Here is a 26,071-nt window from a genome sequence, read left to right on the forward strand (position 1 = left end):
TGAGACTAATGTCACGCCTGGTAGCACTTTCTGGAATCAGCCGCCCTCGGAGACAACCATTATGTAGAAAATGGCGGGGGGGAGTTTGAGGACGCTACCAAAGACTGATTGGAATTTCTTTCCCTGCACGCAGATTTTCCAAGGGAGAAAGTGTTTTATTTCGCCCTAAAACTAAAAGCGTCCCGAAATTTCTGGATACCGAGGCTGAACAAAAAGTTTGTCTCTTCGAAAGAGTCTTCTTCCTATTCCTCCTCCCCTACCTATCCCGTGGAGATGGTCGTGACCCCTCCAGCAGCTGCCGGAGTTCTCGCGATGGGGGAAGGAAGAGGAGGTCAGGCCAGTAACTAGGGACTGCGGGTTACCCTGGCGTGTTCCGTCCTCGCTGCCGGCGGGAGGGAACCTAGGAAGGAGGGGTGGCTCCGTGCAACGTGCCCGCTCAGCCTCTTTGCTTTGGCTGTGAGCGTGGCGGCGCCTCCTTGTGCGTGGGGGTGGGGGCGGGAGCCGGAGCCGGGGCCGGAACCGGAGCCTCGACTCCGCTTCGCTCTGTGCGCGCGCGGCAGGCCCTGGCGGTTGGGAGCGCGCTTGGCCGTTAACGTTCCTGGACTTGGGTTGGTCTCGAGCCTCGGGGTTGGCGGGGGGAGCTTAAGCCCATTTAACGTGTAAACTCCCGGCATCCTTTGAGCCAGTGGGTCTTGACTCTCAAGTCACCTGCCCCGATTCCCAGCCGCCATCCACCGACATGCTCCGCCCTCCCTGCCCAAATCTCAAGTGCATCCACTGATTATTAACATTTCTGACTCTTAGGAGGGCGGAGACGTTCACTGGGTCCAGAAATATTTACTAAGCGTTTACGACGTACAGCATGCTGTGCCTGTTCCCTTTTAATTCTAGTGCCTTCTCTGTGTTAATTATTTACTATTTATTCCTCATAGAGCTTGTTTGTATGTATTTGTATGTTGTCTCCCCCGTTAGATTGTGAGCTCCGGGTGGGCAGGGGCGGTCTTTTGCGTCCCCTTTGTGCACTTAGTGTAGTGCCTGGCACATATTAGGCACTCTATGTTTTAGGCGTTGTTGTCTAACTTGAAATCCGCATAGCTTAGCCCGGTGCCTGGTATGTTGTAAGCGCTTAATAAATGTTCGTTAACGGATGGAGCTGGGCCCGGTACTGACTGGTCTTTCGAATTTTATGTTGGTGAGATCTCGGGTGGAGAGGGCACGCGTGCCCGCCCGTGCCCGGGGCCTCCCTCACCAGGTCCAGGGCCCGGGGAGTCCACCGCCCTGTTCTTCAGAGTGATCCACGCATATTGCTGTGAATTTACATTTTCAGTGAATTCACAAATCAGTAATGATGTAGAAATAAAGTATCCCAAAGTCCAAGGTGATTTTTAGTTTGGCACTTTTGAGTGATTTTTTTTTGTTTTAACAATGATAAACATATTTGAAAAGAACTTTGGACTGGAAGTCAGGAGAATGTTTGGGTCTTAGTCCTAGCTTCCTCACTGGAGCATCAGAGGTCCTTTAGTTTGAAAAAAAAAAATATGTGTATATATGTATATATATGTGTGTGTGTATATATATATGTGCATACATATATATATATTTATAACATTCAATATGATTGGTTTCCTTTGTAATTCCATGTATTTTATGTTCTTGAGGAGGGGTCCATGGGCATTACCAATTTACCTAAGGGATCCATGACAAAAAAAAAGTTAGGAACCTCTGTCCTAGAATTCCTGTGGCAGTCAGTCAGTCAGTCAGTCAATTAGCCTAAGTGCTTCCTATGTGTCAGGCACTGAGCTAAAGCTGTAAAATGATAATGATTCAGGGCTTGGTGCTCAGGCAAGAGGGCCCTCAACTTCAGAAGCACAGCTTGCAGGAGTGGGTCGGATTGGGACATAAAACTATAAATAATGTACACTTAATGCTTATTGAATTGAAATGAAGTACACTTTGATGCTTTTTATGTCTCTTAATAAACAGAGTTCCCACAGGATCAGAGTAGGTAAGTTGTATCCCTAAAAGGTTAGTCATAGAGTCAACCTAGGAGAGCGTGTTCATCAAGATGTCTTGATGTCCAGGATGTATTTGATCCCTTTTGTGAGTCTTAAGTTTGCATCCCTATTGACATGGTCCCAATGGCCCTTAATTCCCACCTTCCACTCTGCTTGTTATAATTCAATTCTACAAACATTTTTAAAAATTAAAATTTCATTTATATCTTATGTTTTTATATAGCATATATTTTTCCACTGAATTCCTTCCTCTTACTGCTCCCAGAGAGCCATTCCTCATAATAAAAAATAAGGAAGAGGGGGAAAAACAGTTTAGAACTAACCAATATGTTGAAAAAGGATAGCATTATATGCAGTGCTTCAGAATCATAGCTCCCTACCTCTACAAAGGTTTGAGGAAGTACCTTCTCATTTCTCTTTTTGTTGGGGGCCAAACTTGGTCATCATATTTTCACAGTATTCAGAACCAATTGTTTTATTGTTATTCTCTGTTTACTTGTCTGTAGTTATTGTGTGTTTTTTTGCTGCCTCTACTTCAGTACTACTTTACTTAGTAAACATTAACCTCCTACTAAGTGTCAGATACTATGCTGTGCTCTGGAGATAGAAAGGAAAGGCAAAGGAAAACACCTGCCCAGAAGGAGCTCACAGTCTACTGGGGGAGATAACTTGCAAAAAACTCTGAACAAACTATAGATGGGAAAAACAGGAAATAATCAATAGATGGAAGGCACTAGAATTAAAAGGATTGGAAAAGGCTTCCTTTAGAAGGTAAGCTTTTATCGGGGACTTGAAGGAAGCCAGGGAAACCAGGAGGCAGAGATGAGTTCACATAAATCTTCTCATAATTCTCTTCATTGTTTTTCATTTCTTGTGGCACAGTCATTAATAGTAACAGGCTATTAGGGTTATTTAATATCTCTAGGGTGTTCCAAAGGTCTTACCACAATTTTAAGAAACGTGCATTAAGACTTACAAAATTTAAGTTAAGCTTTTTTAAAGCTTTTGTTGTAAGCTCTAATAGCTTAAAATTCCTCTAAGACTTCTGGAACACCATATACAAATAACTATAATAACATGCATGAGAGACTTGTTTGTTAAAATGCTATATATGACATAATGAAGATGGGGAAAGAGAGGAAGATCATTAAATCATTTGGCTAGTATTTTGTCTCTGGAAAGATCACTAGTAAGGATTATCCCCATATATATGAAAACACCTATTCTGGGATGTAGGACTTGTTTGAGCATTTTCTGTATTGGTTCCTCCACTAATTTAAGGTATACATCCCAGATGAGCTCTAGTCAAAGGACTACAAGCTTTTGGCTTACTTATTCTGCCTCCTCCCTCCACAACTGCTACAGGCCAAATCATCAAATCATGGACAAGCATATCTATTTCCCATAGCAAAATATTCTTTGTTAAGTGTTGTTAAAATCTGGCTGAATATTTCCATATATCTTTAAATAACAAGATCTCTTTCTGGCACTTTAAGTATCTTTTTTTGTTTGTTTGTTTTTAGTGAGACAATTGAGGTTAAATGACTTGCCCAGAGTCACACAGCTAGGAAGTATTATGTGTCTGAGGTCGGATTTGAACTCAGGTCCTCCTGACTCCAGGATTGCTGCTCTATCCACTGCGCCACCTAGCTGCCCCAAGGTCTCTTTCTGAAAACTCTTCAATTATACTTCTAAGGTCAACATCTTTATTCCTTGGATCAGTCTTAAGAAATAGCTAACATTAAATTTGGTGGATTGGTATGTTTGGCAAATTCTTAAGTATTGCCTTGTATTAGGGATTCAGAGATGAAAAACAACATAGTACCTGCCATCGAGGAACTCACAGTCTTTATAGGCAACACACATGTGTACTCTAAACTGTAAACTTGATGAAGGATATTTTATCTAAACTTCTTATTTCCCTTGTCACCAAGTACATTACTTTCTAAACAGCAGGCGCCTTACCAAACATTTCTGAATGAACAAAAGTGCCACAAGGTAGAATGTGATGAATGCAAAGAGATGGTTCAAATAAAGTGGTATAACACTATTGAAATTTAAAGGAACATATATATTTTTGGACATAGTGCAGGAATTTATTTTGCTTAACTATGTATATTTGTTAAAAAGGTTTTGTTTTTCTTTTTCATTGGGGTAGGGATGGGGAGTGGTGGGAGGGAGAAAAGGTGGATTTTTGATCATTGAAAAAAATACACTTGGAGAGGTCACTTATAAGAAACCTTGAAAACTTCTTGATTGTTGATTTATTGAACAATTATTTATTAAGCTCCTACTATGTGCCAGGCACTGTGCTGCAAGGCTCTGGTAAATACTGAAATAGATAAGACACCGACCCCACTCTCATGAAGTTCACAGTTGAGGAAAGACATTGATATAAGGGAGTCAAAGACAAAAGTGCAAGAGAGGTATAAACTTCAGGGAGAAATTTTTGAGAGAAGGTAGGTAATGTTGCTAGCTTTGGTGTCTTTTAATTCCTTCTGTGTTGTTTGTCCCAGCATCAACAACTCAAGTGAATGTAAAGCTTTGGCCTAGTTCCCTACCAATCAAATAAGATATTACAAATGAAAGCACTTTGCCTCTGTATTGTTTGTGAACCTCATTCACAGGGTGAAAAACAGAATCAGTGACTTTAGAGTCTAGAATTTTCTTAGACAAAGTGGTGGCTTAAGGTTAGATATGATTACCTTGAGGGATAACTCTTCAGTTAGTTGATAATGGCAGAAAGTTCACAAAATTTCAGAAATCTGAATTGAAAGAAATTTCAGTGGTCATCTAGTCCAGAATAGAAGTTCCTACTATAACAAATATTCTGATAAGTGGCCACTACACTTTTTTTTTAAAAAATTTATTTTTTATGTTTTTTTTTATTAATTTATTTTTAGTTTTCAATATTCAGTTACATAAGCTTTTTTTTTTTCTTTTGGCTAGGCAATGGGGTTAAGTACCTTGCCCAGTGTCACACAGCTAGTAAGCGTTATGTATCTGAGGCTGGATTTGAAGTCAGATCCTCCTGAATCCAGGGCTGATGCTCTTATCAGCTGCAACACCTAGCTGCCCCATGGTCATTCAAATTCTAATGAAGACTTTTATTTATGGGGCTATAACTGCTTCTTCAGACATCCCATTCTGTTTTTGGACAACTCTAATTTAGGGAGAAGTTTTTTCTTACACTAGTACTAAATCTGCCTCTTTGCTAAATCTTCCATTTCATTGCTCCTATTTCTACTGTCTGGGACCAGCCAGGACAAGAGTGATTCCTTTTCTATATCCTTTAAGATACTTGAAAACAGCTGTCTTACTACCCTTTCTGATTGTGCTCTATGTTGCCAATATTCTTTATACTTACTGATTGATTTTGTGTTACTTAAATATGAGATTCATTCAGCATCATTCATCAATATTCAGTAAACATTACCAGCTGTGTGCAGTTGTGTATTAAGTTCAGGGAGACATAAAAAGTTTAAATAGACCATGCCCCTGTCCTCATGGAGCTTGAAGTTTAGTAGAAGAATAAGACAAAAAGATGTATCACTTTAACAAAAAGTATTATATGATGTGTATTAGAGAGGTATGAAATAGAGTACTATGTGAAGGTTTGAGGAGAAAGGTCATTATCTCTCATTTAGTATTGCAGTTAATCTCCTAACTGGTCTTTCTTATTTAAATTTCTCTTCCTTTCAATTCATTCTGTTGTTTCTAGGGATGTAGAAAGGACAGCTTGACTATTCTTTGTATCACCTGGAATGCCAGAGATATAATAGTCAGCAAATAACTTGCTAAATTGAAATGAATCTTAGGAGATAGGACATAAATTTAAGAATTGAATTGACCAATCCTTATTTATCAATGGAAATTCATATCAATGTCCAAATGCAATAATTTATGTGAAAGAATTTTAAAAGAATTAAGTGCTGCCCGTGTGTCGTAAAGGTATTAGTACCAGTTTTTTTTTTTTTTTCAGCTTGCTGGTATCTGACAATGATTATCAAATTGTCAGATTATACTTGGGCATTCTTCCTACCTAGTGATTTACTTATTTACCTGACAGCTGGGATCTTTATTAGGCTTTGTTAGTGCATCAAAATGTTGTTTGTTGAGCATATATATCATTGTTGGACATTGATGCTATCTATCTGTTATGCAGTGGAAGGATGGAGGTATAGGGGAAATTTTATACCACAGATAGTGACAGCAGCAGAGAAAAAGACAGTTATGGTGGCAACACAGACCTATTAAAGTATGTAAGTTTTGGATGCTGTTATTTAAAGTGAATTTATGATTCTGTTAATGCTATAGATAGTTTACAGAATCAATACCAAAAGAAATTAAACCTCTTTACCAGGTCTTTGAGATTCCGTGTTGTCTGTCTCCCATCCCCTCACCCCCACCTTCCCTACCCAATATAATTTCTATTCATTGTATTCATTAACACTGGTTATTCAGGACAGTCTTCTATCAAGACACAACACTTATTCCATCTCTGTGCCTTAAAATGCTATTCCCAACATCTGGAATGCCCTTATTCCTTTTAAATCTCACCCATTTTTAGTATGAAGATTTCACCTCTTTCCCTTTTTTGAGAAAATGAACAAGTGTGTTGTGTTGACCTTCTCCTTTGCTCTTTTATTCCTTACGTTCCACATATTTCCAGTCCTCAACCCTATCATCTGCCTTCTCTGCATCAATTTCTGAATTGACGATTGCATGTAATCTTGTTAGCTGAATCCACTATAAATTTGTTTTTTAATCTCACCTTGGACTTCACTGTTGCACAACAGTTTGTATTCCTTTTTGAGGATCTCTTTTACTCCCTACAGTAGATGTTCCAAACCTGCTCTCTCTTCATGTCCTCAAGACTCACTGAAAAAATGAGGTGTCTTGTCATTAGTTACTCATTTTCCCTACTCTATAATGCAGCCTTGCTATGTATTCACCTGCCTTTCTTCCTTTACTTCATTCTCAGAGGAATGGGCGGTTCTCCTTTTTTATTTTCTGAAAGAATTGGATTGATTCACAGCTCTACCGGATGGCTTTTCTTCCTAAAGCTAAGCCTTCTTGTCTCATTTATAAAATGATGGTGTCTGAGGTCCCTTTCAACTCTAGATCTGTAATTATATGTCTGAAATAATCGAGCTTTACCTTAAACTTGCCCAATTTTTTTATTTGTTTTTAAAAATATTTCATTGTTGCCTTTTCTTTTTATGACATGGTCTTCTCTTGATATAGCTACTCTTCGTCCAGCTTTTAACCTTTCCTTGAAACAAAACCCTCAAGTAAAACCAATGATATAATGATTATGTCTGAAAGGACAAACAATAGTCCTACACCTCTCTGCTGAGAGAACGGGAAGGCATATGTTATTTTATTATCTTGTCTGTGGGACTAAGATTCATCTTTGTAATTAATAATTTTTTAAAATTAATTTATTTTGATTTATCAACAATCACTTCCATGTGCTTTTGAGTTTAAAAATTTTCTCTCCCTCCCTCCCCACCAACCTCCCCAAGATGGCGTTCAATCTGATATAGGCTATACATATACATTTCTATTAAACATATTTTCACATTAGTGATGTTGTAAGTAAGAATTAGAACCAATAGAAGGAACCACCAGAAAGAGGAAACAAAACTCAACAGAAGAGAAAAAAAAATAGCCAATAGTATGCTTTGTTCAAGTTCCATAGTTCGTTCTTTCGATGTGGATAACATTTTCCATCACAAGGCCTTTGGAGATGTCTTAGATCCTTGTATTGCTGGGAAAGGTTAAGTTTATCAATATTAGTCATCACACAACGTGACTGTTATTGTGTACAACGTTCTCTTGGTTCTGCTCACTTCACTCAGCATCAGACCATACGAGTCTTTCCAGGTTTTTCTGAAGTCAGCTTGTTCATCATTTCTTATAGCACAGTAGTATTCCATTACATTCATATACCACAACTTACTCAGCCATTCCCGAATTGATGGACATCCTCTCAGTTTCCAATTCTTTGCCACCACAAAAAGAGCTGCTATGAATATTTTTGTACATGTGGGTCCTTTTCCCATTTGTATGATCTCTTTGGGATACAACCCTAGAAGTGCTATTGCTGGGTTAAAGGGTATGCACGTTTTTATAGCTCTTTGGGTATAGTTCCAAATTGCTCTCCAAAATGGTTGGATCATTGATATTCATATGACATAGCCATCCCCCAGTCTATAGGCACTCACTTCTTAATCAGGTCTTTGCTATCATAAAAGTACTACATGAAGAATAATTTATATATATTTACATATATAATGTACATAGATATTACATACATACAAACTGTTTCTTTTGATCAATAAATATTAAGCACTTACTACATTCTGGGCACACTACTACTACTTTAGTTAAGCTCTCCTCACCTTTTCCATGTACTTGCTTCTTAGGCTTTCTACCTTTGCTCCATCGATTGCATAGCTGTCAAAATAATCTTCCTAAGATACAGGCTTGATCATGTCTTTCCCTCTTCAGAAACCTTCAGTGGTTCCCCCTTGCTTCTAGGATTAAATATAAATTCCTTCAGTTGTCATTTAAAACCTTCTATAATTTGGCTGCAATCAACCTTTTTAGTTTTTGCTTATACTGCTCTCCTTTGTGAACTCTACATTTCATCCCCACTGGACTATTGACTGCTTTCTCTACTTAGCATCTTCAGTATATCTATACATGCTATCTCTCATTCTTGGAGTGTATATTCGTCCCTTTACCTGTCAGAGTCCTTAGCTTCCTTCAAGGTCTAGCTTTGGTGTTGTTTCCTCCATGAAGTTGTCCCTGATTCCCAAATATCTTTGCACCCTGCATTCTCTATCCTCTGATTTTACTAGAGCATTTTGTTGAATTCTCCCGCTCCAATCTTTCCCTCCATTTGATTTACTGAGCTGTGAATTAGAAAGTAAACACCCTGAGATCCTGGATGGCTTTATTTTTGCCTTTGTATCCCTAACACAACACCTTTCATGTATTAAGCTTTTACCAAATATATGATGAATTGAATTGAAATGGAATGGAATGCAAGACATCCATGTGAATTATTTTGAAAAGATGTTGCTGTATTAATTTGTAGGACTCAAACTACTTTTTTATTTCTTTGGAAATAATGAATGAATATATTGTGTTTGATGTGCTGTAAGCATTCAGGTCAGAGTTGAGAACATTCACCTTACCTTATTTGTTTCTTCCTGGACTAACTATAAAATTTCATATACTGATTTATGACTTTTTGTGGGTTGGTGTGTATTCTTTTAAGAATTTGATTTATATGTCTTGTATTATTCTTTTGTTCTCCTTGTGCAACCGTGATCAAACAAGCTCTATTTTGATGGGTCTATGCCACATCCCACACACTTTACATGAAGCTGAGATAATATTAAATTTATAAGAACACTTTAATGATTAGTCAAATCTGAGGATTTTGTTTTGACTATAAATGTACGACATTAATGTTCTAAACCTGTATTTGTATTTGTGGATATTGAACTCATAAATTACCATCTAGGTGTGAATAAAATGTCAGTTTAAGATACCTTTGGTGACAACAACCTTATGCTAGAAGAAACAGATTTTTGTATTCAATTAGTATTTAATAATTTTTTCCAAGAGAGTTTAATATTTTCTTAGTGAAATATATGACCTTTGTTTGAAATCCTACATTTGAAATAAGACTACACAGATGAATTGTGTTTCTTTTAAATTGATCAAATGAAGAAATGAAAGAATTTTTAAGTGTTTACTATATACTAGGCACTTTGTTAAACACGTGGGATAAAACTATGAGGCAGAAAAACAGTCTTTGACCTCAAGAAGCCTATGTTGTAATAAGGAAAGATAACCTATACAAGGAAGCTAGAGTGGGAAAATGGAGGGAGGAGTGGGAACATTGAGGCATCATGGTTTGGAGCTGGCCAAAGTGGCATGGTAGCCAGGTTTGGTCCAACATATGATTAAAACTCACTGATTAGAGCCCACGGTTCCTGGGAAGGGAGTCTGAGTTCAGGTGGACCAGGGTGGTAGTGATAAATATTAAATAGAACAAATACTGTTTTCATTACAGACTTGGTAATAATTTTTTTTTTGGGGGGGGGTGTTTCTTTCTAGATATACCTATAATTTCAGAAGTATCTCAGGAAGGAAGACTGACAGAACATGATTTGCCTACAAATGTTGATGCTAGTCATTTGAAAAAAAGAAGTTGGGGATTATTAGTCCCTGGGATAGTTGGTGGGACATTAGTAGCTGTGTATGCAGTTGCTACTCCTTTTTTAACTCCAGCTCTCCGAAAGATATGTTTGCCTTTTGTACCTGCAACTTCAAATCAGATTGAAAACGTTCTGAAGATGTTACGGTGTAGAAGTGGATCCCTAGTAGACCTTGGTAGTGGTGATGGACGTATTGTAAGTTATATATTGACATTACTCTGATTTGTAGGTTCTGTTATCGTTAGTATCGCTAGTGCATTTTTTTTGTCTTTAAATTTTATTTTTTAAAATCAATAATAATCCACCTTCTTTCCCTTGTACCTAGTGTCCCCCCTCCAAATTAAAATGAAAAACAAAACCCCATTATAAACATGTATGATCAAACAAAACAAATTGCTGCATTGGCCATGTCAAAACATGTTTCAGTTTGCTCTCTGAGTTCAACACCTCTTTATTAGGACATAGGTAGCATGTTTTATGAACCCTTTGGAATAGTGATTTGTCATTATACTATTAAGAGTTTCTAAGTCTTTTAAAGTTGTTTTTGTTTACAATATTGTTGTTACTATAAAAATTGTTCTCTTCTGTTCATTCTGCATTGGTGCATACAAGGCTTCTCAGGTGTCTCTGAAACCATTCCTTTCATCAGCTTGTTTAGCAAAATAGTATTTCATCACATTTATATATCATAACTTATTCAGTGTGTGACTTCTAGTTGCTAATCAAGATAAACTTGCAATTGTTTAAGTATTTGTTAATGAAATCAAAGCCATGTTGCATAGGTGTCCCTATGGCAATTCCAGTGGAGAAGTTTTCTATTACACCAAACCTTTTGCTCTTTTGGTGTTCAGTTCTCAAGTCTATCTTTCTAGGCTTTGAAATAGTTGTTGATGGATGAAAACTACCTTTTATTTTGCTAACCCTATGTAACATTTATATTGAACCCCCATTTAACACACAAAGTTTTAAAGCTTATGCAGACTTATCTTTGATAAAGTAGGAAGAAGCTACTTACTTTGGATTCATTTTTGTGTTTGTATTCTCATTGTTCAAGCCCAGTGCTTTTCATAACATGGCTGTAAAATAAGGGGATTGGGCTAGATGGCCTCTAAAGTCCCTTCCAATTATAAATCTATGATCCTGTGATCGCAGGTTCTAGTATTAATGTATACTAAATTGTATCAAATTGCATTGCAGCTAACAATTGATTTGAGTATCCTTTACCTTTTAAAGGTTCTATTTCCTTATTTATTTGCTTATGAAAGGCCATAGCAAGGCCTTCGTCCTTCTGTAGAAATTGTTGAGAGCTCTGTTGTTTCTAATGTAATGCTTTTCCTTCAAATAGGCTTTATAGCTAGGTAATAGCCACTTCATTTTACTATAAAACTTTACTTTGTCTTATTTTCTGTGTATCATATTTCAGTTCTTCTGTTGTTTCTCATCTTAAGATAATGATCTTGGGTGTTTAACTTGGTGTTCCTTTATATATCTTGTTATTGGAGGAGATGAATGTCCTGCTTTGCGTGAGGGACAGGGATGGAGTGGGTGAGAAGCGGAAAAACTCCATCTTTTTTGAGTCCCTCTTTGGGACTCCTCAGAGTCTGTCCCCTTTTGGACTCCTGGACTGCAAGTCTTCTTCAAGTGGCAAATCCTTTTAGTCTTCTGGTTTCTGCCTTTGAAAGGGAAGATGGAAAAGACTGAAGGAAAAGACTGGGAAGAAATGAGAGGAGTGGACAGTGTCCTTTATGTCCCTATTCCCATTTCATTACTGTAGAAACTTTGGGGAATTAACTCTTGGGTGAAATCTAGGACCCTCTCTCTGGGTTGAACTGAGTTAATCTTGCTCCTAGTGGAAGTGCTCCTTCATTTTGTATTGTCTGAGACACACACACACACACACACACACACACACATATACATATATATATCAAGAATATGTACACATATATATATACATATCTCTCCATCCATCCCTTCATCCATACATACATATACACACACACACACACACACAAATGTGTGTGTGTACGTGTGTGTGTACGTGTGTGTGTACACACGTATATGTATACATGTACCTTTTCTGATTTCTGTTTTGCTATGATTTGGATAAATGGGTTTCTTTGCTATTCTCTATGTGCGCTCATTATGGAAGTGGTATTAGGTGGGAAAGGAGTTATGCCTTAGATATATATAGAGCTTGGGATCCTCCTTCCCACCAAAAATGACAGTGATCAGAAGTTAGCTTAAACCCAATCATATCCCCCTAGAGTGATGACTAACAGTATTTAAGGGAGCACAGAGGTATAATTCTAGCCCAGTACCTCCTTTTTCTGAGGAGTGTAGAGTAGCCTCTGGCCCCAACCTCCCGCTTCCCCTCCTGACAGGAATAAAAGTATCCCTTGGAGAAGGGTGGAAGAAGAGGCTGGAGATGTTTATTCTGCCTCCCTTAGAGTCACATATGATGAACAAGGAAAGGGGCCCACTATTGCTCCATTTATAAATGAAGTTTTACTTTTTTGCTTATAACATCATCCCTTTGTATGACATATTTCTGGAGTATGATGACCATGTGTTTGGTTGAGTGGAAGAGAGGCAGCTGAGGCTCTGGAATCAGTTCAAATCCAGTCCCTGATGTTTAGGACCTACATGTCATGGGAAAGTCCCTTACCTTCCCTGGGTCTTCAAATTTCCTATGTATATAATGAGAAACTTAGACCAGATAGTCTCTACCCTAATGGCGTCTGGTAAAAGTTGTCTTTGTATTGGGAATTTTTCTTTCTTCACATTTTTTTGAATGTACCAGAGACTCAAATTATCTCTGTGCTCTTTCCTCTAGTTCTATTATTTTTGCTTTTAAGGTGTTCTTCTAGGTGAGTTGACCATTGATTTTGTTTTACTTCTTGTCCTGCCACTATTTTATCTTCTTGCAAAACATTTTTGTTTACAATTGGTTCCATATTCTCATTTAAATTTCCCACAGATCTCTCCACTTTGTTAATTTTATTATTTTGTCTTGTTCCTTTTTAACTAATGGCATATTTTTCTTTATGGACATAAAATCCATTTTTTTTTTTTTACTGTCACTAGATCCTCTTTTGTTTCCCTCAGAGTGTTTATGACTCTCTTTAGCACGTTTCCAATGCTGTTTCAGTTTTTTTAGTAATCATGGCTTTTGTTTATTGTTTTTCCCTTTTGGAATCCATCTTTTGGTTCTTTTAATATGTAATATTTATTTATTGAATTGGAGGGGGTTTTACATTGTTTGCTTAATTCTTTGACTTCCTTTTCCTTTTGTGAGAGGCTGTTTTAGAGGCTTTTTGATTACCTTTTATTTTCAATTCATTACCTCCCCATTTTTATTTTTAACTTTTCTGTATCTGTTCTTGTGGAAAGTATTGGGGATCAGGATTCGTTGTAATCTCTCACTCTTATCTCTTGCTAGAAGTGAGCAGTTGCCTTAACTTTCTTCTGTACTTTTTTTAAGTTTGATTTTCAAGTTTGAGTATTATTGTCAAGTGCCAAGGAATTATGTAGTATCAACTGCTAATTATCCAAAGATATTCATGTTGTCAAAGATAGTAAATTCTAGAAGTTATTTCCCTGTGTTGCAGAATTTTGACAGACTATCTACAGTTTCCTATTAGCCATATCAATCTATGGGTTCCACTATGGCTTTGGGTAATCAAGAATCAAGTGTATAAAACTTGTGGAAAGCACTTGTACTTCAGCCTTATTATGATAATTGAGATGAGATGGATATAATCCATGGAAGATATAGAACTCTCAGGAATCTGGTTATGAATTTATTTATGATTAGCATCATACCTTTCAAAATATATCTTTTAGCAGTGCCTTATACTTAGTGGATATTGTTAATAGTAATTGATTGATTTATGATCATCATTCCAATGATCTGGATTAGGAAATACTTTGGTCCTTAGGCTTAAAATAATTTGTTGATTTTCTTCCTATGTTTGAGTAAGTGCTGGCTTGTTTTCTGTAGGTCATTGCTGCTGCAAAAGAAGGATTCAGAGCCGTTGGTTATGAGTTAAATCCTTGGCTAGTTTGGTACTCTAGGTATCGTGCTTGGAGAGAAGGTGTCCACGATGCTGCAAAATTTTATGTTTCAGATTTGTGGAAGGTAGGTATATGGAAGACAGAGCTCATGGAGAACCTGATCAATATTTTAATTGATATAATTTAATTTAATAATTCAAACTTTTAAAATATTATAGTATAGTTGGTGTGAAGGCAAGGGGAAAATCTATTAAAAGTAACAAATTACTTTTTAAAATAAGACAAAAATAAAATAACATTATGGTCATAGTTCATTTTGTCTTCTGAATCTTTTAGCAAATGGAATTCAGCTAATATTTAGATATTAGTTGATAAGTGTACTTAAAGTATGAACTGAAATTTTACTTTGTAAGAAATTATGTGAATCCTACGTATTGACAAATCATATATTAATTACTTATTAATCTTTGCTACGCAATGGCAGTAGAGTCTGATCTCATGTAGGATTCTTAAATGTTATAACCAGACATTTCTGGTAAATATTTGACTTTTTATTTAAAAAAAAACCCTGTCTGTATTTTATTTAAAAAAATTTAAAAAAATAATCATTGAATTACTATTGCACTTCAAAAAGCAGCTTGCTTACCTGAGGCAAATATTACACAAATGAATTTTCTTGAGTAGATATGAGCTACAGAAAACATTTTTCTTAAATAAAGTTTTCCAATCATAACTTCTGAAGATTCACTGGTTACATTAATAAAGAGTTTCAATGAAATGATACAGTTTTGCTTATATTTTAGTTCTACTATATAACTATAAACCAATCTTTTAATAGAATTCAGTAAAGATTTCCCTGAACTTCTCCATTAAACCGTTTTTCTATTTGAAGATCATTTCAATGTTATATAACAATCTAATATTGTAAGAAAGAAGATGGTAGAATTTCAAGAAGAGTTCTATAGTTTGAAAAAAAAACGGACCCTGAATTCAGCTTATTTGCATAGATCACTTTGGTGAAATGGTAAAATGAAATTGCTACAATTTTCATTCCCCTTTATTTCTTATTTTATTTGGTCAGATAACAAGCATTTATTGAATGGTTACTAAGTTTCTGGCATGGGGTTAAGCATTGGGAATACGAATAGAAGCATAAAGACAGTACTTGCTCTCTAGGGGGTTACATTCCAATGGGGAAAGATAGTACATAAAACAAAGCCAAAAAGGGGTTTCTGGGGGAGTGTGGAAGGAGGAAAGAAGATACCTGGTACTTGGGCATGGTAGAAAAAGACCTATAGAGTTTCTCAGTTTCTGAGAAGAACTAATCAGAAAATGAGGCCATGTGGGCAGAGAGTATTTCCAGTGTGAGAAGTCTAGGGGTGGAGTGAACATCCAGGGTGAAGAGGGCATCATAGAGAAAGTCTTGTGGAAATGAGTCAATAGTTCAGCATGGTATAGGGAGGAGCTTTATTGTCATCATCATCATCATCATATCATCACCACCACCACCACCACCATCATCATCATCATCATTTCTAAGAATGGAAAGTTTTTCTTCTATTTTTCTATATGTTCTCTTCAATTAATAGCTTTTCTAGCTATTATCTTAGTGAATCATAGATGTAAAACTAGAAGGGACATTGGACGCTATCTGGCCCAAATGCTGCATTTATAAAAGTTTATTTATGTTATTTTCTTTTAAAAATGACTTATTTTCCGTAGACTTTCTGGTCCCCCCATGTACATCCTCTGTAACAAATAAATATAGCCAAGTAAAACAAATTAATACATTGTTTCTGAACAATCAGGATTCTGCCTTCTCCCTTCATTTCATTTTAAAAATGAGGAAATTGAGGCCTAGAGAGATTAAGTGACTTGCCTAAGGTCATTATGGTAGTAAGTGTCAGTCAGAATTCAGTTCCTTTGACTTAATGTCAAAGTCAGGATTCATATCTTTTGACTTAAAATTCATGACTTCTCCCACCACACCATACTTCCTGTTCTGTTTCTGGTCCTTCTCAATGTTATTTGGCAATGTTAGAACTGACAAAGATGTACTAAAGAAAATGTTGGGTATATAGTTGCCCTACCTGGCTCTCGGCTATCCTCAGATAGGGCTATGCATTCAGGAGAATGTACAGGAGAAGAGTGGCCATTTTTATTCTGTTGAATAAGGGTTGGAAAGGGTTGAGGAGAGAGTACAATATTCTCTTTTCTTCTTTAATTTTAAAGAAAATTGGCTTTATAAATTGGCATAAGCCCATTCTTTCCTCTTAGCTACCAAAAATGTCACTACTAAGCAGACACTATGGCATTGTAGACCTAACACTTCAGTAGGAACTAGGAGATTTAGTTCTCTGCTCCTTACTAGCTATGTGACTTTTGGCACCCTCTTTGAGTCATGGTTTCCTTATGTTACATTCCTTGTATATGAATAATGATACTTATACTTTCTACCATACAGGGTTATTGTGAGGATCAAATGAGATAATACATATGAAAACATTTTATAACCATAAAGTAATATATGTGTAAACTGTTATTAACTCCTGATTCTATAAACATTTATTTAGTGTATTAAAATTTCTCAGGTTAATCTATAAAAAAAATTTTTTCTTCTCTTTTTCTTAGGTCAGTTTTTCACAGTATACAAATGTAGTTATTTTTGGAGTGCCTCAGATGGTGAGTGTAGTTATTTTGTTTTGTTTTTTTTCCTGTTTGACAGCTTTGAAAACATGGCCTGTCCTATTTAATTCCTGTACCTAGTAAAGTTATTGATCTATGAAATGCTCTACCACAGATTTTTAGTATCCATTAATGTTCAACAATTCACTGGTTTAATAAAATATTAAATTTTGCCTCAAGGCCTCAAAAATTTAGAAGTAGAAGATGATGTTATACTTAAAAACTTACTACAGAATAAAAATTTCAGTTATTTAAGCCTCAGAGTTTCCAGTTTGACTATTGCTTCATGAAATACCAGTGTTTAGTATAGTTCACATTTGCCAATGGATTGTTCACTTGTAATTGATCATTTTTCAGATTTTTCAGTGAGATGGTTTTCGGGGCAGATAAGCATTGACTAGTTTCAATTTGATTCTGTAGACTGATTTGTCAAAAAACAGTATTAAACTTTGATTATGTACTGTCAAAAGTGAAAGTGCTGCAACATTTTGCAGGTAGGCAGTCTCATAACAGTTATCTCAGTGTGTTTATTTTTAGTTGTGACTTTTATCATTCTGAAGAGGACTGATTATTTTAGTGAGATAAGCAATTTTAGTTTTGTAAACAGTACTTTTAAGACATCCAAAAACATTTATATTTTCATTGTTGATTTTTAAATTTATTTTTTAAAGTCTATATTAACTGAGAATTGCTACATGCTATCTGGAATGGTGTAATGATAATTTGTAATGGTAGATTTATTACAATCATCAACCGTTTTCCAGGAGAGGGCAGTAGAGGTCTTTGCTACAGTCTTTCCTCACTTCAAGTTGAGAGTTCGTGGTTATTGGATTTTTGATGAGACCTGTAAGTGGTGGGATTTGGGGAGCTTGTCACTCAGAGGAAATTAGAGCACCATTGATTTGCTTGGTCTTCTAACAGTCAACATTGGTTTCATTCATCTGTACACACATCTATAGCTGAAAATTTTGTGTCATTTTAGCATTTATAAAAAAGTACAAAGGCATAAATAATTGAAGGGCCAAATGACATTTAATAACATATTCAGGTAACTTTTGATAATCTATACTAGTGAATTAAAGCAATACAAATAATCCCTAAACATTAAATAATATAAAACATTGTTTCTGTTTGATTTTTGGGAATATTTTAAATGATTTTTCTGAGAAGTTCCAGATTCATATTCATAATTACACTTTGCTCAGCTGGAGGCAGTGTGGTATAGTGCAAAAAAGTTAAAGATCTGGAGGGAGATCCATGAAGGAGGGAGACAATACATACATATTTAGTTTTATTTAGGCTGCCAGTATTTAGCTGTCTAACTTTGGGCAAGTCACTTAGCTTTTTCTGGACCTTATTTTCTTTAATTAATCAAGAACTTATTAAGCATCTACTGTGTATCAGTCAGGGCAGATAGGTGGCACAGTGGATAGAGTGCCAGGCCTGGAGTCAGGAAGACTTATCTTCCTATGTTCAAATCTAGCCTCAGACACTTACTGTCTGTGTGACCCTGGGCAAGTCACTCAATCCTCTTTGCCTCAGTTTCCTCATCTGTAAAATGAAATGGAGAAGGAAATGTCAAACCATTTCAGTATCTGTGCCAAGAAAACCCCAAAAGGGGTCACAAAGAGTCAGACATGACTGAAAAACAACTAAACAGATGTGCCAGTCACTGTGGTAGGCATAGACATACAAAGGTGAAAGTCTCAGTCCTCAATCAACAAACGTTTATTTTATGTGTGTGTGTGCTAATCACTGTGCTTAGTGCTAGTATTAAAAAGAAAAAGAAAAAAATAGTCCCTATCTTCAAAGACTTTACATTTTAGTGGGGGAGACAACTTGTACATAGATGATACATATAAAATAAATAGAGAGTAGATGGAAGGTGCCTTGGAGGAAAAGGCACTAGCAGCTGGAGAGACTGGGAAAGACCTTCTACAGAAGGTGGTGGCTTAGGCTGATTCTTAAAAAAAAAGTCCTTGATTCTCCAAAGTTAGGATGGACAACCTTCTAGACATGGGCGACAACCCCTGCAAAGGCGCCAAGGAGACAGGAAATGGACATCCTATATGAGAAACAGTAATTAGGTCAGTATGACTGGATGATATAGTGAGTGGAGGGTAATTATAATATGGAAAGATAGGAAGGGGACCAGCTTGGAAGAACTTTAAATATCAAGTAAAAGGCTTTATATTTTATTCTAAAGGTAATGGGGAGTCAGTGCAGCTTATTGCATAAGAGAATGGCTTGGTCAGACCAATGCTTTAGGAAAATATTATAGGAGCTATGTAGAGAATAAATTGGAATGGGAGACACTTGAGGCAGAGTCCAGTTAGAAGGTTATTGAAGATAGTGAAGGGGAGAGGCAATGAGGGCCTGAGCTAGGATGTTGGCTCTGTGAGTGGAGAGAAGTAGGTATATTTGAGAAATTTGGCAAATGATTGGATAGGAGGGGTAAGAGACAGAAGTTGAGGATAATATGTATGGTTGTTAACCTGAGTGACAAGAAGGATAGTGGTGCCCTTGATTGTAATAGAATATTTTGAAAGAAAGGTGGGTTTGGGAGGGAAGATAATGACTTCTATTTTGGATATGTTAAGTTTGAGATGCCTTCAGGACATCCAGTCTAAAGTGTCCACTAGACTTAAGTACTAACTAGGGAGACAATACATACATATTTAGTTATATTTAGAACACAAATACTGGTATATAAAAAACTCATGAAAAGCAGACTTAAGATAACCTTGGAGGGGAAAGCACCAGTAGGAAAAGATTTAAAAAATTTTAATTTTCTATAATTTTAATATTAAAAATTTTGTACATATTCTGATTGATTGCCAGGGAGGCTGACCCACCTGTGTGCTAGGTAGCAAAGGAAAATCAGATACTAACATTTTCTCGTGGGTCATTTACACATGGATGATTAGCACTTGTTGATACCTCATCGTTTTTCATGGACTGCTGTAAAGGACCTTAGAGAGCATCAAAATGAGGAAATAGGACCAGCAGGGTTAAATGACCTTCCCAGAGTTAAATAACTAGTTAGTATAGAACTAGGGCTCCAGCCCAGAGCTTCCAAATCTCTTTTATCATGTGTATGGAGATCATATTTTCTGAACCTCAACTCAAAAAACATGGTCTGTCTATGGACATTCCTTTATACAAAGCTTAATGAAAAATACCCTTTTCTTGAAACAGACTTTTCTAGAAATTCCAGGATGTATATTCTCTCTGACTATACTATTCCACTTTCAGTAACTTATTTCTAGGCAGTGCTCTGTATCAGAGGTAGCCTAACATTTAAATATAATATATCTAATGTAGTAGACTATTAGGAATCGGTGTCTGAGTGTTACAATATGCTGTAATTATTGCATTAACAGGAAAATAAATAATCTCATAAAAGATTAGCTTATGGAAAACAAACTAGCAGCCAGAGTCACAGTGTCTTACAGTAAGTAGATGACTTTTTCTTCTTTTTTAGGTTTTAAGTTTCATTATTTAAAAGAATGGCCAGTTAAAACATTGACCAAATTTTAGCCAAGCAGTATAATAAATTTTTCTGTTTAATATCTAAACTCCATAAAAATAAGCACTGAAATGCATGAAATGTATGCATAACATGAAATGATTGAAGAAAATATACTGCTAACAGCATGTTTTGATATAAAAACATATATCTAAACATTCAATATTTATTCTTATTAACAACTTCCTGGTGAGGCCAGTTAATCTTGAGATTTCTTTGAGCTATTCAGTTATGTTATTTGAAATTTTAAAGGTATAATTGAACCATGTGACTTTGTGTCACTTTCAAATCTGTAATTGTGTGAATAAGTTTTGAATTCCATTAAGCAGATGTGACACATCACTGCTTCTCTTTGTGTACGATATCAAGAATTAGATTCATTGCATATTTATGTGTAATTTAGTCAGTTAATTTCATATGATTGAAATAGCTCCTTTCATTTTCAGGTTTATCTTGACTCAGCACAAGTCACAAAGTCATTTTGCAATAAAAGAAACTGTAAAAATTAAAAGAATAGTAAGATGAATAACTTTATAATTATCCTTTTTATGAACAAAATTGCCATATGAAATCCTTGAAGTTTTGGTAAAATGTCATCCATATACTGCATCCTTCTTTGAATTTCACTTATTTCAGACCTGCACAACTTGGCAGTAAGTGGGGGCCAAGATTAAAATAGGCTGAACTTCTTCAGGCTGCAGATAAGTTAGACTAGAAACAGACTGACAATGGTTGGTTGCAGCGGGTCACATGACAAACAGAAGCTTGTTCAGTGACAACCCTACATTTTCTGTTGGCTTTCTTTAGCAGGCAACAAGTGGCCCATGGACCATATGTTATACTGGCCTGACTTATTTCAAGGATGAGGCAGGCAATCTTTTTTGCAGGTAGATTTATTAGTAAAAAAAATCTTGAAACATACTCCCTAGCTACTATAGTTTTGTTTTTTTTTTTTTTTACAAGTTCCTGTCATTTAACTTAACATTTTTGATCCTAATGAATAATTAGCATTTGGGTCCATTACAGATGTGGCTAATGCAGTCTTTACCAAACTAATTTGGAATAGATTGTAGTAGGTAACCTTGGGTTCTGTAGAAAATCTTTAGAGGTGAATTGTAGATTTTGCTTATATTTATATACTCTTATTGGGATATACTTTTAAGATGCTATGCTAGTTATAAGAAGTCAAATTATAGAAACAAATATTTTAGGGACAAAAATAAATATTTGTTCAGCATGTTATTAATATATGGGAATAATTAAATCAACTTTTATAATAAACATTTTTTTAAAACACAGAACTTGTGATTCATAGAAGAATAGAGAAAATAGAGAAAATCATCACCTTTTGCATTCTTTGAATATTTCAAAAATTGTATAAATTTCATCAGTATGGTTACTCCTTCCATTGATGAAGACCACAGGCCATTTACATCTAGATAAATAGCTTTTTTTTATTAATTTATTTTGATTTATCAACAATCACTTCCATAAGCTTTTGAATTTTTAAATTTTTCTCCCCCTCCCCCCCAAAGAACACATGCAATCTGATATAGGCTCTACATATACATTCCTATTAAACATATTTTCACATTAGTCATGTTGTAGGGAAGAATTAGAACCAATAGGAGGAACCACAAGAAAGAAGAAACAAAACGAAACAGAAGAAAAAAAATAGCTAATATTATGCTTTGATCTGCATTCAAATCCATAGTTCTTTCTTTGAATGTGGATAGCATTTTCCATCATGAGATTTTTAGAGATGTCTTAGATCCTTGCATTGCTGAGAAGGGCTATGTCTATCAAAGTTAGTCATCTCACAATGTGGCTGTTACTGTGTACAACGTTCTCCTGGTTCTGCTCACTTCACTCAGTATCAGTCCATGCAAGTCTTTCCAGGTTTTTCTGAAGTCCACCTGCTCATTTCTTATAGCACAATAGTATTCCATTACATTCCTATACCACAACTTGTTCAGTCATTCCCCAATTGATGGACATTCCCTCAATTTCCAATTCTTTGCCACCACAAAAAAGGGCTGCTATGAATATTTTTGTACATGTGGGTCCTTTTCCCATTTTTATGATCTCTTTGGGATACAGTCCTAAAAGTGCTATTGCTGGATCAAAGGGTATGCACATTTTTGTAGCCCTTTGGGCATAGTTCCAAATTGCTCTCCACAATGTTGGATCATTTCACAACTCCACCAACAATGCATTAGTGTTCCAGTTTTCCCACATCTTCTCCAACATTTATCATTTACCTGTTTTGTCATGTTGGCCAATCTGATAGGTGTGATGTGGCACCTCAGAGATTTGCATTTCTTTTGCATTTGATTTGCATTTCTCTAATCAATAGTGATTTAGAGCATTTTTTCATATGACTATAGATGGCTTTAATTTCTTCATCTGAGAACTGCCTGTTCATATCCTTTGACCATTTATCAATTGGGGAATGACTTGTATTCTTATAAATTTGACTTACTTTTCTATATATTTTAGAAATGAGGCCCTTATCAGAGACACTGATTGTAAAGATTCTTTCCAGTTTTCTGCTTCCCTCCTAATCTTGGTTTTATTGGCTTTGTTTGTGCAAAAAGTTTTCAATTTAATGTAATCAAAATTATCCATTTCGTATTTCATAATGTTCTCTATCTCTTGTTTGGTCATAAATTCTTTTGTTCTCCATAAATCTGTTAGGTAAACTATTCCTTGCTCTGCCAGGTTGCTTATAGTATCAGCCTTTATATCTAAATAGATAAATAGTTTTCATGAGTTTTTATGGCCAACAAAATTCATTATCTAGTGACTATAGTTCTGGTAATGATCCCTTGTTTACATTAGTAATGACAAATTATATGGGATGATCCTTTTAATAGATCAGTTGATACCTGACTAGAATTCTGAAGGCATTCTTTCTTGATAATTGTACCCTGTCATTTCCTGGGTATATTATAGATGGTTTTTTTTTTTTTAGATGAGCATACCTATGAAGACTGAGGCTTATGCCATTATTAAAGACAGGATAACTGAATTGACATATTATTAGTCTTTATGGAATTTTAAGGACTCCTTAATTTTCATTGATATGTTTTATTTTTATATCACTTTCATTTCTGAATATACCTTTCCTTCCCCTTTTTAGAGAGCCATCTCTGTAACAAAGAATAACAAGTGAACAGGGGAAAAAGCAATTCAACCTAGTATCAAAATTCCATGGGATATGAAACATTTTATGCCCACAGACTTGTACCTCTAGGAAAAAGGGAGGAAGATGCATTTTCTCATCTCTTCTAATCAAAGTTTGGTCATTGTAATTATACATCTTTCAGTTTGTGTTTTTTCATTCTTTCCATTTACATGGTTGTAGTTGTCATGTATATTGTTTCCTGGCATTTCACTCTGCTTCAGTAAGTCTTACCTTCTGAATTTTTCATATTCATTATTTCTTATGGTATAGTAATATTCTACTACATTAATGTACTATAGTTTAATTATTTCCCAATAAATGAGCATCTTGAATAAAACACTTTTGTAATTAATAGCATTTGTAAATATTAAAATAGAAAAGTAATTTAAAGCTATTTGCATTATAAATGTAGGCATAAAATTAGGGCACAGTGTAATTAATATATGTCTTATTAAACTGGCATATTTTTATAATTGATATTTTAAGACAGGTTAGTAACTGCAGGTACTTTGTTTTATGTATTTTAATGAATTATTTTACACTTTGTTTATGTGACCTGAAGCGATCTCATTCATAAAGTAATATGATTTTCTGACTAAAGGAGAAAAGTTGCAGTAGTTTTCTAGAATTATAAAATGCAGAAGGAATTTCTAAACAGATATACAATCTAGGTTGCTCACTATATCAGTGTTTGTCTTATTCTCTACAGATGCCACAGTTGGAGAAGAAACTTCAGTTAGAACTGGAAGATGATGCCAGAGTCATTGCTTGCCGATTTCCTTTTCCACACTGGATCCCAGATCATATTACTGGAGAGGGGATAGATACTGTGTGGGCATATGATTCTAAGACTTTTAAAGAAAGTGAAAAGAGCTGCCCCAAACCTGTGCCAAAGGTGCATTTGTATTAAGTCATCTAAGTGAAACTTTTGTTGAAAGCATAATTCTTGATTATTTCTAGTATAAAACACATTTACATCTAGTGCTTTTGTAGTTTGCTTGCAAAACTACCTTAATAAATTTCACTCTTTTTAAATTAGGAAAATTCCCTGTGGAATGGATTAAAAAATTAATCCATTTTTCTTTTGAGGGGGCAAAGGTGAAAGAAATTAAGGAACACAAGTGGATTATGAATGCATAATGAAAGAGTACCTACAATGGGTTTACTATAATGTCATGCACTTGAACTCTCAATAAATATGAATTGGTGGTGATGTTTTTCATAGATAGAACAAGACCATAGTTAAGAACAAATGATCCTTTTTAAAGATGTTTTTTGTTAATATAAATATAATTTCCTATAACTCAATTAACATTTCAATTTCATCTTTCCCTTTTTTGTCAAAATTAGTAACCCAAAGGATTTCATAAAGCATTTACGAAAACATTTGGCATAATTCTTTCCTAGGCAAATAAAGATCTGAATCATATACCTTCCGCCCAAATGCTAAAAAAAGCTCATTTGCAGAAGTTACAGACATCTTCTCTAATTTAGTGCTTTCCAGTATGTGAGCCCTGGACACTTGGGAGCGGGGAACACAGTTATTGTGAAACCATCAATAAGTAAATTTAACTTGTATGCTGGATAAATAATGTCACACAGATATATATATTGTTAGTTTTCAAATGTATTTGGATGCTGTTAAGATGAATAAAAAACATTCACTTAAAAGCATTGCTGAATTCATAATAATTTTCCCCAACATGATTTTAGGCTGCCCTTAGGTTTTATAAAAACCAGTTTTCGGGAGAAGTATAGTTTGTATTTTTTTGGTGTTTGTAGTACTAAGATAAAATAGGAAGTTGTTGGAGAAGGAAGACTAGAAATTTCTTGCCATCAGCATATTCTATAAATATTAAGCTCCTACTTCATGCTATCCATGTAATCTGTGCTTTTCTTCAAGTCATATTGATGTCAGGATTAGCTGGCTGTAGTATACTATTGCATACATAACCATCAAGTAGATTAATAGTTCTATAACTTGGTAAACAGCCTCCAAAATTTATATTCTTAGGCTACATTTTTTAAGAGAAAGGGATAATCAGAAATATACAAGGATTCAAAGAAACCTTAGGGATTATGTAATTGAAATCCTTAATTTCATAGGTTACAAAACTCAGGAAGGTGATAATTCTTAGTATCATGGTTTTAGAGTTGGAAAGTTCCATAAAGTTCCTTTCATTAAGGTGATGTGTGTAAGGTCAAAGGTACTAAGTAACTAAGTCAAGATTTGAACTTTACCATGATCACATAGTAACTTAGTGGCTGAGTCTGAATCTGGCTGTATATGGTTCTTAGTAAGGTTTATGTGACACTTTAGTAAGCATGGTGGTGGTAGTGGTGGGGAAGTGATACCAAAATGCTAAGAAATTTTAAGTTTACAGTCTAATTATGGATA

General features: G+C 35.4%; 1 protein-coding gene across 2 annotated transcripts; it reads left to right on the forward strand.

Annotated features, from left to right (window-relative positions):
* Positions 1 to 13: 13 nt before the first annotated feature.
* Positions 14 to 25,319, forward strand: ATPSCKMT (ATP synthase c subunit lysine N-methyltransferase). 2 transcript variants are annotated; one of them, XM_027868852.1, is made up of 5 exons: positions 14 to 331; positions 10,155 to 10,450; positions 14,259 to 14,396; positions 16,904 to 16,954; positions 24,383 to 25,319. In XM_027868852.1, the coding sequence occupies exons 1-5, from the start codon at positions 274 to 276 to the stop codon at positions 24,581 to 24,583; spliced, it is 744 nt and encodes a 247-aa protein (XP_027724653.1). In that variant the 5' UTR covers positions 14 to 273; the 3' UTR covers positions 24,584 to 25,319. The 2 variants fall into 2 exon arrangements, with proteins under 2 accessions (XP_027724653.1, XP_027724654.1); XM_027868853.1 differs by lacking the exon at positions 16,904 to 16,954.
* Positions 25,320 to 26,071: the final 752 nt, after the last annotated feature.

Source organism: Vombatus ursinus, unplaced genomic scaffold, assembly GCF_900497805.2.
Source record: "Vombatus ursinus unplaced genomic scaffold, bare-nosed wombat genome assembly UNPS02014791.1, whole genome shotgun sequence".
Classification (NCBI taxonomy): domain Eukaryota; kingdom Metazoa; phylum Chordata; class Mammalia; order Diprotodontia; family Vombatidae; genus Vombatus; species Vombatus ursinus.